The sequence below is a fragment of the Epinephelus moara genome, chromosome 9 (genome assembly GCF_006386435.1).
Source record: "Epinephelus moara isolate mb chromosome 9, YSFRI_EMoa_1.0, whole genome shotgun sequence".
In the NCBI taxonomy this organism is placed as follows: Eukaryota; Metazoa; Chordata; class Actinopteri; order Perciformes; family Serranidae; genus Epinephelus; species Epinephelus moara.
Window position 1 is genome coordinate 34,476,350 of NC_065514.1, and position 13,894 is coordinate 34,490,243.

Genomic DNA, 13,894 nt, shown 5'->3' on the forward strand with positions numbered 1-13,894 from the left:
AATGGGGGGCGTGAGCAAGTAACAAAATGTGTAGCTCAGCGTGTGACGTAAACCCACAAGTCATCAACAGCCCCTCCTGTAGCGGAAGGGCGCCAAAAATCTGGCAGTGTAAAAGGGGCTTATGTTTGAGGTTATTTAGGAAAGGTATGAAAGTTTTCATGTTCTCAGCATGTGAGCATGGGTACTCAAGCTTCCTCCCACAGTCCAAAGACATGCACATCAGGTTAATTGGTGATTCTTAATTGCCCGTAGGTGTGAATGTGAGCGTGAATTAGCCCCTTTTACACTGCCAGATTTACCGCGAATGTTGGGCCTTTTTGCCGGCAAGCTGCGAGCGTTTAGACACACAGAGCCGGATTGGTGAGTTGATCCGAGGTGCCCAATTTTCTGCCAAGGAGGGTAGTCATATTGGCGGAACCCTTTTAGTTTAAAAAGACCGCGGCGGCCTTCCGCAACGGGAGGGGCTGTTGATGACTTGTGGGAGGACCTGTTGATGATGCCGCACGTGCGACCCACTGGCTGTGGATAAACAGAAAACAGCTGATAGCAGAAATTAGCAAGCAGCTAGTAGCAAGAGGGAAACGCAAACCTGAGCAACAAGGGAGATGAGGAATTGCGCGCCCTCCTTGCCCTCGCACACGAAGAGGCCATTAACCGTCAGATGACGGGAACGATGAAGAATGGGACGACTTACGAGAGAATTGCCGAAGGACTGACCAGCCGCGGCTTCCCTCCCAAGTTACTGTTTACGTCACACGCTGAGCTACATGTTTTGTTACTTGCTCACGCCCCCCATTGCCCCGAGAAAGGCACATTCTATATAAACAAAAGTAGGTAGGTGGCATTTTGCTGCACTCCTCGATTTTGTTTTTATACTGCCAATGCTGAAAGAAGACTGATTGGGCTTTCCTGCAAATTTACACAATTCCTGTTTATTGGTTGTGTCTGTCTCTATGTGTCAGCCCTGCGATAGTCTGGCAACCTGTCCAGAGGGTACCCCGCATCTTGCCCAGTGTATGCTGGGATAGGCTCCAGCACCCCCGCAACCCCTAACAGGATAAGCGGTTATGGAAAGTGAATGAATTAAAGTTTCCAACCAAATGTAGAGCAAATTTTGACCAAATTACCTGGCAAACAGACACAACACCACTTTATCCTGTTAAAACAACACTCACTTGGATTAACTTTTATGAAAAACACTTGATTCTTCACCTCCCTCTGGACGTGTTGTGGGCCTGTCATCAAAACACCAGTGAAGAAGGGTACCCACCTGATGACCCTTAAGAAGCTTTTACCCTCCCTTAACCCCTACCCAATCCCCTAGCATGGCTCCAACTATTACTCACAATCACAAGTATGTGCAGCAACAATTGACCAGCCAGGTAAACTCCACCTTGATTCTCTCCTATTATTAAATAAAGTTTTATTATTAAAGAATAAAATCAATAAACCAAGTTCTGCAACAGTATGGCCAGTTTTTGTGTTGGCTGTCCTGTAAAGTTGATTAAATGTCACTTATGCCCCTCTGGTTCTCACCCCTCAATAAGAGTTTTTTGGTTGAAAATCCCTTTGTTTTAATTGAAACTTGAGAGTGGGACTTTGATGAAAATCACTTACCTGTAAAACTTCAATTAGTAGCCTGGGCTAGTATTTACTTAAATCACTGAACTCAACAGGCCTGTATTTGGGACAGGCTTCCATATGGGGCAGGCCTTTAAATCCTGTTACACAGAACGGTTTCTCAGCAAAGATGTGAAATAAAATCAAATTGTTTATTTAAACTAGTATGAATAATACGTATATAAAAATTAGGCTTCGAGTAACCTATCAATTATCTGTTATGTTATGACACTTGCTTCACAGCACCCGAGGATTACGGCACCCAACATACCAACACATAACCACTTTATCCTGTTTATATTCACAACTTGAATTAATCTTTACGAAAACACTTTTGATTCTTTTGATTAGTGGACCCTTATGGACCAAAGGAAAATAAATAACTTACTGGGTAGTCAAGTAATGGACACATATTCTGGTTTTATGACAGCTTCAGAAGATGGGAGTCACCGATTGTTTTTCCCAGTGCCAGTAAATATGAATGAATTATAAAAAAAAATTGAGATTGCAGTGTGTAACTGTGATAATAGGACACCAGTAAACCTTCACCCAATCACATTTACCCTGTAAAGGGTTAAAACAGGTCAGTGATGCTCATCTGATAATTGATTCAATTACATTATCACAAGAAAAAAAGAGTTTCTATTTTCAGACTAGGAGAGTCAAAAAAGCCACAAATAGCAGGAGTCAATTCATGTCAGTGATTCATCTTACATAACTTATGTTTAACATTTTTTCCTGAGGTTAGGAAGATACTACAGTGCTACTAAAGCCAATTAAGACAAGAGATTAAATTCAGTTGTGGGGACATTTATCATCAGTAACATTTTTATTAAATGAAGGAAAAGTCACAACTAGTAGCAGGGTTTAATAGGTGCTTTAAGCGGGCAAAGAAAAATTTAGTCCTGAACTAAGACACATTAATACATATAATAATTAGTTTCTGCTTTTCACCGAGACAGAGTTTTTAAAGTAGAGAGCTTGAGCTCAATGTGCAGAGGCTCTCTTAAATTAGAGTCACTGTCTCTGCAAAACCCCTGACTACGTTCAGTGCCAACATTTTTGATTATGCCTTTCAGTATATACTGTGTGGAGGTGTATGAAGGGGGATGTATTACGTCAGTCGAAAAACAAAACTGAAAACATGTGAATGCTGTTTTTCCTGTGGTGATATATTCCTCTGCATCAAGTAAATAGCAGGCTTCCCAAGTTAATGGTAGTAATGAAGAAATGTCTTGTAAACAGTGACACTGTTAATACACTAGTGTGTGTTATAGAGACCTTAAATGATATGATAAATATTGTATTGTCATTTTTCTAAGCACTGTCCTTTTCTGCTGGATTTGTGGTTGATGCGTGATTCTAGCCTCTTTTTAGGTTGAGCCCAAGCAGCAACCTCTAAGGCTGACAAGAGAAGCCAGTGTCGAAGTGCCAAAACCTGCAGTTAATCGAATGTCAACTTGAGGCTGGCTCCAAAATAGAGTTAATCCCAACAGACCCCCATGTTAAAATGCCCAATTTTACTGCAGAAATAAACATGTTTACAACCTGGTCCATAAATGGTTTTGGTCTCTATACCTAATTTCATCATTAATTAATAATTCTTATATAACTCAACCGTTTACATTATATTAAGGCCCAAAGTTATACATTTCTATTTAAGGGTGGAGCCACTTGAGTGACAGGATGTCTGTCCACGGCACTAACCAAAATGATGACAGGTGAAACAGTGAACTCAAGGCTTCAAAACAGCAGTCAACAAACCAACTGGTGATGTCACAGAAGCTATGTCCATTATTTTTACAGTCTATGATTAAGCCTTGAGTAGTGCCTGCAGTCTGACTTTCAGGCTGCAGGTACAACTTCCACCAATCAAAGAGTTGGACAATAGCCTCTTGTGACCGGAGAGACAAAGAAAGTCAGCATTTTGCCCGATCCCCAGTGGAGTTATACCAGGCATGTCCACAGTCCGGCCTGGGGGCCAATTGTGGTCCACAGGCCGATTTTAAAAAGCCTGTGGCTTGTTGTTCAAAATAAACTATGTGAGGCCCACCACACAATTTTGATTAATCAAGCAAGATCACTTTTCATTTTTTCTGGTCACCTATCAATGCTAGGACTGTCATAGTGTGTAGACATGCACCAAGTATGTCTACAAGGAAGTGTGCTGTGCTTTGAAGCCAATTTTTACAGTGGCCTAACAGCGGTATTGCAATGTCTGGGATCTGTCACATGATGCCACTGAGCCCAAAATGTATTTTTCCCATAGACCTTCATTGGGATAGAGATGTCTGTAAGTCAGTCGATTGATTATTTTGCCCATCGAAACCCCTGGGAAATGACTCGTTCCACTATCAGGATTTAATCAATTCGCTTCCATAACATTTCAAAAGTCTAGAAGAGCCATAGGATTGAATCATTTTATCCCTGTTAAAGTCAACAGACAGCTAAACCAGGAGTCAGCTGCTCGGCCAGCAGAAGTTGGCCGCTCGGCCGCGCTTGGCCATGCTCTGCGACCGTAAGTCTCTGGTGTACCTGCTCTATGGGCTCTATGCTCAATGATGCCGTAGCAGTGCCGATCATTCAGGTCATTTCATTCCACGGTAACAGAGCTTTTTTGGCTTCATCAACTATTGTGATGTCAGGATTATAATTTGTAAAGTAATATTTCTGTTGTAAAAATTACTGTTGCTGTGCTAGAAACATTTAGTTCTATTTAAAATATTCACTATTCATGTTCTGAATATATTCTATTTAAATGTATATATTTTCTAAAACACAATTATTTAGAAATGAAAAAGAATTTATAAGAGTGTTGATAAATTCCCAAACTGATAAGGAGTATCGTTAAGAGTAGCAGCATCAATAAAATCTTAATGATACCCATCCCTAGACACGACCACAACAAAGTAGCATGCCTGTAACAGTCGGGGGCGCTGCCTAAAAAAAAGCGGCAGAAAGTTGAATACTTTTTCACTGAAAGATGTCACAGTTGCGTTTGTCTCATTTGTGTGGGATTTTTATGTATATTTTTTTAATAACACTTTTGACGCGTGAGGCAGCTGGTCCCCTGGTGTTTTCACATGTTCTGATCCTGCCCTCATTCAAAAGAGTTTGGACACCTCTGAATCTAATATCTGAACACAGGATTTCTGCAGATATGAAGTACTGATCCGATACTGATACCCGATGAATGGATTTTAGAGTGACATTGACAAGGAAACTGTATTTATTGGGGATCTGTCAGATCATCATGGCAGACATCTGCATAATAGGTTTGGTATCAGTGCCTATACTGATCCAGTGTATCAATTTGGTGCATCCCTGATGGTTAAGTTTGTGTTTTTTAAGTGAACTTTAACGGTTAGATTGTGACAGGACACAAACTCTGGTCACCCACACACACCCAACCACCATCCTGACCTCCACACCTCACATGAAAGCCACCTTTTCTGTATTGACAGGGAAAGTTGACACTAATGTTCATCTTGCGCTGCACGATCATCCAGTATGAGCATAAATTCTGCAGATACTGGGACAGATTCTTCCCATATCATTCCTGTGCACTGCATGCATTTCCTACATTTAGCCACTTAAAGTCAGTGCTTCATCACAAAATGCAGTCCAGCAGACAGGAGACAACAGAGAAAGTAAAAACTGACCTTAGCCCATTGAAGAGTTGCTTGGACTTGTCCAGAAGATAGCAGAAATCTGTGACAGTCTTCCTTTCGCCCAATGGAATATCATCCTCAGTTTCAGCTCCAGTCATGACACTGACTTTTCACACCTGATTTCAAACAAAAGTACATACTTTACATAGTAGACTGAGGACAACTACTGCACTAAAAAAAATACTGGTTATTTAAAAATGGTTTAAAAATTTGGAATGAGTGGCAACTAGACCAAAGTACAATTGGTACCACTGTGAACTTGTGATTTGTCAACATATCAAGCTAATAAGATATACATTTAAAACAGCAGCAATACTGACATCTATCATGTTAATATCCAAACTATTGCGACTAAACAGACGTTACTAGTTGCAGATATCTGAGTGTCTTACTGGTGCCCTAGTTAAATATGAATAGAAATAAGAAACTATGGCGGAAACGTGTCACATGGTCACCTTTTATAGGTTGACTTGGGCTGTCCCAGATTTCACTCTCACAGTGGCTGCAACCTCCAGTTTGCTAAGATGGATGTGCAATCAGGTCAAGGCAGTACACAGTCAGGTCATGGCGCTCAGCTAATGTTGAGCCTCATTAAAACAATTTACTGCGATGAAAAGTTTATTATGCAGAGGAAATTACTATGGCTTCATCGCTACAAGCCTTTGGAGACAGGGTGTCTAAGTGTGCCTATGTATGATGGAGGGCAGCTGTAAGTGTCTCCAGGGAAAGTCTGCAGGTTAGATGCTGTACATAAAGTGAACCAGCTCTAACAAATGCCCTGCTCTAAAACCTTCAGCTTACATATCATGCTATCATTAAGAAGGATTGTTAACACCTGCGTGGCTTGTACTCAGTAACAAACAGTTATTTTGCTCTAAACTTATTAAATATGCTGACATCTTCCATGCAGGGTTAAAAAATTCACATTGGACAGCTGACAGCTCTCATTCAATTAAAGAGAAGGGTCTCTTTAAAGGACTGTTTGTTACTTTTGAGGGAAACGGGTGGCGCAAAAAAAGGAAGGCAAGTAAAATATTTTTAAAGCACTGGGGAGGGACTTACGTTTTTTATTTTGGCTTCGGGGAGGGACATACAACTTTAAAAATATTTTTTTATTTGAAATACCCTCTGAACCACAAATGTTTTATTAAAGAATTGCCATATTTACACCATTTATATCACAGCCAGAAAATGTAAAAACAAATTCTTTTTTGTTGGATTTCAACAGTCCTTGAACACGTCATACACGATATAGGTTTCCATCTTAAAAATCACTTAATTCTACATGTCTCATTTAAAATTTGACAAAAATAACCGATTTGCACCAAACAGATCCTGTCAAAAACATTAAATTCTGCACAGGGCCTTTTCAACTCCAGGATTTTGTAATAAAGGTGTAAATTTAATACACCAAAAAGTAAGTCTTTAACATCTAATAATGTCTGCATGCCAAGTTACCGATATTGCCACTGATGTGTACAGATTTTTACTGCTTGCTTTTTACAATGGCTTCAATAACTATGAATTTAAAAGAAAAAAATCAGTTATTTATGGAAAAGGGAGGGTCATGCATTTTCTACCCGTCAGTTTGGGAGGCTCAAGGAAAAGTATGTGTAGCTTTAGGGAGTGTCAGGATAAAAAAAAAAGAAAAAAAAGAAGAAAATAATTGAGTAAAAAGTCAAACTCCAGGCACCCCACTGCTCTGATAAGTAAAGAACTGTCCCTAATGTGTTTATGACAGGACGTTTGCTCCTGGAATGAGAAAAACTCGAACGTTAAAATAAACCCTTTGCGACAAGGCAAAATAAATAAATGATACCTCTGACTGAATTTTGAAGAGAAGCGTGTCATTACAAACATGCTAAAAAATCACCAGGACTCCGTCAGCTGGTGCATTGTCTCTCAGTTATAAGCTATATTTAACATCGGTGTAGCTAACTCAGATGTAAGGTAACTAATGTTGACAGCAATGGACTCGGTTAACATTAATCTACCTAACTAGCTATTAATGAGATCAAGCTTAAATGGGCCGTAAGCTGTAACATAACAATGGCTCTGTGTCTAACTAGCCTTCTGTCGTCGCCAACATCAGCAAACTGAAGTCAGGACACCACTCCGTCTTTACAGATTAAACATCTGGATATTAATGTCTGGATACCAACGATAACCAGCGGTAGCCAGTATATATCCGTTGAGAAAGACGGTCACACAGCCTCGCTGCAGCGGCTTTAACAGCCTCTGCTTGTGTAATTCACATTTCTCCTTACCTCGCCAGCCGGCTAACGTTGATGAACAGGAGTACCACAGTGGTGCTTCTCAAAAATCACTGCAAAAGCCACGACGAGCTGTGTAGGTAAAGCGCGCCTTTCTTGGCATCTCACTGTGTGATACTGACACTGAACCGCTGTCCGACGAGTCGTGTCCCCCCGCAGCGTGGATGAGACTGCTGTCAGTTGAATCGTAAATGCTAGAGTACTCTGTAGGGAAGGATGTTGTCCTGTGACAGGTCAGGAGGCAGGAGGCAGGAGGCAGGGCGAGGACAGCCGCTGGCTCCGCTCCACTATCACTGGCTAGCTACTTCCGGGGCAACATTTTCAAAATAAAAGCTTCCCCGCTGATAAAACGCCTACATGTGTCCAGGGGTCAGTCCCATGGTCAGGGACCTTGTGGATGCCTTCAGGGACTGGTGCAGTAAGTGCTGTCTCCACCTGAAACAGCCAAAACCAAGGAGATGGTGGTGGATTTCAGAAGAAAGAGGTCATTCCATCAACCAGTCTCCATACAGGGGGAGGACATTTAGGTGGTGCACACCTAGAAATATCTGGGGGTCCTCCTGGATGATAAGTTGGACTGGTCCTCTAACACTGACGCCCTCGACAGGAGGGGGCAGAGCAGCCTGTTCTTCCTGCGGACACTGAGGTCCTTTGATGTATGTGTGGAGATGTTGACCATGTTTTATCACACAGTGGTGGCTAGTGCACTCTTATATACTGCAGTGTGTTGGGGAGGCAGCTTGATGGACAAAAACACCGAGCGTTTGGACAAGCTGGTTAAAAAAGCTGGCTCAGTGCTCGACAGGAGACTGGACCCACTAAGAACAGTGGTGGAGAGGGGAACATTAAACAAACGTAAAGCTATAATGGACAATAGCAGACACCCTCTCCACAGCCTCCTGCAGTGACAGAGGAGCAGCTGCAGCAGTCAGCTCATGTCACTGCATTGCAGAAAAGAGCGTTTCAGGAGATCCTTCGTGCTCGCGGCAATAAGACTGTTGTAACAGCCTCTGAATCCAGTCACACACACACGAACAGGACTGTGGAATGGACAATTTTATTTTGATTTAATTTCTCTTTATGCACTTATTCTTAACTTATTGTATTTTATGTCTGTTTTAGTAGCACTGTTGTTAATGAGGGGCAGTGTGGTAGTTCTTTTTTGTCTTTTATGAGCTGCTGGACAGCTGAATTTCTATATAAAGATAAATGGAATAAGGATAAATAAAGTTTTTTCTATTCTATTCTATTCAATTCTAAGAACATATTGTTTTCAGAAGGTACATTGATGACATACTCATGGGGATTACAGGTTCTGAAAATGAACTTAAGGCATTCAATGACATTTCACTATGGAATACATTCAAGAAAACATTCACTTTTTGGATCTTTCGATCACTATTGATGACAATAAAAAACTAGAGACATCTATTTATCGTAAGGAAACTGACAGAATACATCATCTTGCACTCTACTAGTTTCCACCCTGACCACATTATCAGCAACATCCCATATGGTCAGTTTGTAAGATTGAGAAGAACATGCAGTGAAGATGATTACCAAACTAAGGCTAAGGTAATGTCCCAACGTTTTAAACAAAGATGATGTGACCACCAACGCTTGTTGACCAAGCTATTAAAAAAGCTAATGAAAAAAGAGGGAAGAAATACTTAATCATTGCCCTAAACATGCAGAAAACAGAGTTACTTTTGTATCTGAACATTGTACAGCATCTATGCAAGTCAAAATGATTATAAACAAACACTGGAAAATCCTAGAATGTGATCCAGGTTTGGACCATTTGTCATCCTCTAAACCATGCTTTTATTTTAACAGAGGTCGCAATGTCAGAGATTTTGTGGTTATTTCTTTTTACAAGGAATTGAGAATTGCCGAGCATAAGGCTGCCATTAGAAATGGGAACATGGATTATGCCATTGCTAGACACTACAAGGAGAAAACCCATGCGTCAGCCACTTGAATTTGTTGGCATTAAAAAAGTACAACTCAATCTAACAAGGGGTAATTTGATCAACCAAATTTTGAAAAGGGAAGCATTTTGGATCCATGAATTGAATTCACTTGAGCTACATGGACTTAATGAAATACAGGATTTGAGCCCTTTTCAGTGATATAAATATTAACATATAGGGATCGGGCTTGGGGTCAATCTGGTCTTTTGGATATGAATCTCACACAGTTTTGGCAAGGCAAGGCAAGGCAAGTTTATTTGTAGAGCACAATTCGTACACAAAGTAATTCAAAGTGCTTTACAGAACAAGAAAATGCATTAAAATCACAATACAAAATAAAAACATAAATAATCATTATAAAATTAACTTTAAAAGAGAAGAGTGCAGATAAGATCAGGAGACTGGACCCTGATTGTGTGTGGTTTTACGAGTGTGTTTATGTGGTGTTTGTGCATAACTCTGAATATGCTCTATAACCCCCCGATGTATGGTAGGGTGACCATGCCCCGGATTTCCTTCTTTGTTTCTCTCTTCTTCTTTTCCTCTTCTCTGTTGTTATTCTTGACCCCTTGTTTGCCTCTGTTTATAGCCCATCCTGGGTATTGACAACATGTGAGAGCATTTTTTTATGTGTTCTTCCTCCTCCTTTCTGTCCTTTTCTTCTGTTATGAAGCTAGCACAGGCACCTGGCGCCAGGGGGCACTGTCATTCCACCACTCAGGTGGAATGACAACCGGGATAAAACATCTACAGGACATGTCACCACAACATCACATGATGCTTCTGATGATGACGACGACAGACGCAGTTGTTAAAACTGTCAAGGTATGACAAAACAACACTCAAGCCTGTAAAAACAACCATATCAAGCTAATTTTTTGTAATTTTGTAATCTATTACAAGAATCATGAAACGATGGATACATCTGTGAGATTCTGACTTAAGACAAAGTATGTGTACCACCTTGAACTGAATTAGGCCATGCCTAGCACATACTGCAGTGTATTCATGAGAATATATCTGACCACTCAACAGCTTGAGTATTGTAAATTTAGATCAACCTGCTATGCCCATCTCAATGCATCAAAAGATGTCATGGCAAGATTGAATTTAAATTCCAACTTTCAAGTTTTATTGACAGTGCAGAACTCACGCATGAATATTTACAAAACTGAATGAAAATAAAATGTATTCTTTTATGTGAATAATGCATAAATCTCAATATTCATTGATACATTTTAAGCAAAAACATTCCTCCAGTTCTCAAAATGAACTGGATGCAAATATGATGTAGTCCTCCAATTTCAAAAGGCGTATCTCCAATACATTTAACTTTGCAAGCATGAGTTATTGCATTAATGTTAGTCTTTTCATCTTGTTATGTAGTGTAGAAAGGTATGATGGTATTTGTTGTGAAGGGCAGGTCTAGACGAGGAGCTGTCTGAGGAGGAGCAGGAAGGAGGCACTGCCAATGGGGAGTGCTGTTACCATGAGAGGTTGTACTTGGTCTGCAACGGTCTTTTGGTGAATGGAGCGCATCAAGTGGCATCAGCATCAGGGCCCAAGGTTTCCTAGCAGAACATTACATTGTAACAAAATGACCTACTCACTCATGTATTTACCACACGTCACATTGGTCCATCAACTTTAGCTGTAATTGATAAGTGATTGCCTGTAGTCCTGACTCCTTTCATTGGAGCAACAGGCCCTGTTCAAGACTCTCCTGCATCCAGTTGCACATTTTTCTACCAAAATAAGACAGTCTAAAAGGTCCACACCTTGGTTTACTGAAGAAACATGTGCTCACCTTTAAATTCAAACACACATAAAGGGGGACACTAGGACCCAGGCGACATTGGCCAGTCAAAGTGAGAGGACCTGAGCTGTTAAGTGGCTCATGCATGTGAGCCTCATTCTTGATGTGTGAACACTCCTGTGGACATGCTTGCCTGGTAAGCATGTTTATTTTATTTTTAAGATAGCATAGGGGTGCAAACACACCCCAAGGTATTGGTTTTTGTAAGTATTATTGAAGTTGTTGTATTTTTAATTGCAAAAATGACAATTCATAAATATGGGTCTGCCAACAACTTATTGTTTCTTTTTGTAGAGGGTCCTAACCGTCCAGGGGAAGTGGCAGAGGAGAGGTATAAGTGTCTTTCAACTAGAAATTACTCCTTTCTAAAAAAAAATTAGGTTAAGTTTAGAGGTCTCTGAGAGTGTTTCACAGAATGTTTGTGAATATGACCCAAGGTCGATGCCTTGAGCTCTTTGTCACATTCCTAGGGCCAGTTCTTATGGTGTGGCACCATGCCACACCATAAGATTGTTGTCCATTTGTTGTCCATTGTCCTGCTGGGGGGACCAGTGCCATCGAGGAGTACTGTTGTCATGAAAGGGCACTTGGTTGACAACGGAGTTGGGGGAATAGAGTCTCAAGTTGCATCCATATGAATGCCAGGACCCAAGGTTTCCCAGCAGAACATTCTATTTTAATGAAATGATCAAAGTTCACTTAACCTGTTCGTGGAATAAAATGTGGATGATCGATGTATGTTTACAGTCTATGATCTGATCATCCTGTGTGTCCATTCTGTAATTTCAGCATGAGTTAATACTTGATATGCTTTAAATATTGGTAAAAATGTGTGTGCTATGTATAGGAAAATGTATGAAAATATGTTTTAATGCATAGTACAATGTAGAACATATACAATTGTTTAAAGACAACTGTGCGGATAAACCTAGATGTCACATTCAGATGTCACCAATTCTTCAGATTTGGGACAAATCATGTCCTACCAAAAACCCCAACAAAACCCCTTAAAATTGCAACTTTTCAATCATTATATTTGAAGGATTTATATGTATGAAAAAATGTGATCTATAAAATATTTTGATCTGCTTTAATTTTTTTAACTCCTAAACTGTCCCTGTGCCAGAAAACATTCAATTCACAACTTCAATTTAAAAAGTGTTATAAGCCTTTAAAATGTAAAACAATCCATACTTACTGATAAACATCAGTGTAAAAATGTACTGCTATAATCATCTTTGTTTTAAAATATTTTTTTTGTGAAAATGTTGACCCTTGGAAGAAGTGTCGCACATTTTTGTCAACCCCACCAGATTTCTACAAAAACATAATTTAATCAGCCATAAAAGGGGGTAGCTATACCCCAAGGACTCTTGTCTCACTTCCTGGTTTCCAAAGAGGTGGGAATGCTGCTCAAGTACTACTACCACATTTGCAAATCCTGGAATGGTGAAGGAATGACCCTACCCTATGACTGGCAAGTACTCAATGCCTTCATTGGTTGGATTGGTCAGGTTTATGCAGGAGGAGAATGTCAGGGTAAGCCAGTCAGATGCAGAGTAAGGTGGGCCATCCCCTCACCATCCTAGGATTTGCAAATTTGTGTACAGGTAAGCTTTCATTTTTTGATAAATTCATAAAATGAAATTGCTATCAGGTGTGTCTCAAACATAGCAGGTCAACTCTGCAGCCTTTCTAAATCCAAACTAAATAAGAATTATGGTTTAAAAAAATAGTATTTTCATTAGTATTCAGAGAACTCTAAGCAACTTTGAAAACTGAAATGGCTATACCTGTGACTGCAGTGAAACTAATATATAACTTTTTGTTGACTCTGTAAGATGTAGCCTCCGTCATCTCTTATCTCTGACATCCATCGTATATACTATTCAAGAAAAATTGAATCATTGGGAGGTTGGACCATTAGCAACGGTCATTACACAGTAATATCAGACCGCTGAATGCCGCGACTGACCAATCAGAATACAGCATTTAATAGAGCCGTGTAATAATAATAAGTATTCCACCCAATCCCTATATGATTAGTGACCATCTTATCCTGAACTCTCTTTTTGTCAGCTTAGCCTTCTTCCACATCAGCTTGTTTTCATTTGGTCCAGTTAAAAACATTTACCATGCAGGCTGGACAGCCAGGACCACCATAACAGTGACCTTTCCTTTAATGAATCCTGTTTAATGTTGCCACATCAGAATGATCGAATCATTCTTTGTTCACATTTTACAATGGTAAGGACAGGGATGTCAAACTCATTTTAGTTCATGGGCCACATGAAGCCCAATTTGATCTCAGATGGGTGGATCAATAAATCCATCACTCAATAACCAGTGAATAACATCTGCTCCAATATTTTCCCCCTTTTTTTGTTAAGAATTTCAAGTAGTTCATCCTTTTACAAAACAGATTATCACCCTGAGATGTCTCAAGAAAAATAAGTACAATTTCAACAATGTCTGAGTTTTTCCACATTTACTCAGTCAACTTCTCACTGTCACTGCATGTGCATCTATCCATACATTTCT

The 13,894-nt window shown here is 40.0% G+C and overlaps 1 protein-coding gene and 1 long non-coding RNA gene across 2 annotated transcripts in view; one reads left to right on the plus strand and one right to left on the minus strand.

The window, feature by feature from the left end:
* Window positions 1–7,846, minus strand: part of scai (suppressor of cancer cell invasion) — a 43,246-nt gene extending 35,400 nt beyond the window's left edge. Inside the window, exons 1-2 of the mRNA XM_050052402.1 lie at window positions 7,559–7,846; window positions 5,283–5,407 (exon numbers count right to left, since the gene is read on the minus strand). Of these exons, the coding sequence (XP_049908359.1) occupies window positions 5,283–5,389 (107 nt within the window). The 5' untranslated portion in view covers window positions 5,390–5,407; window positions 7,559–7,846. The remainder of the gene's footprint in view (window positions 1–5,282; window positions 5,408–7,558) is intronic.
* LOC126395185 (uncharacterized) overlaps window positions 1–13,894 on the plus strand; it is a 523,086-nt gene that overhangs the window by 480,394 nt on the left and 28,798 nt on the right. The window lies entirely within an intron of this gene.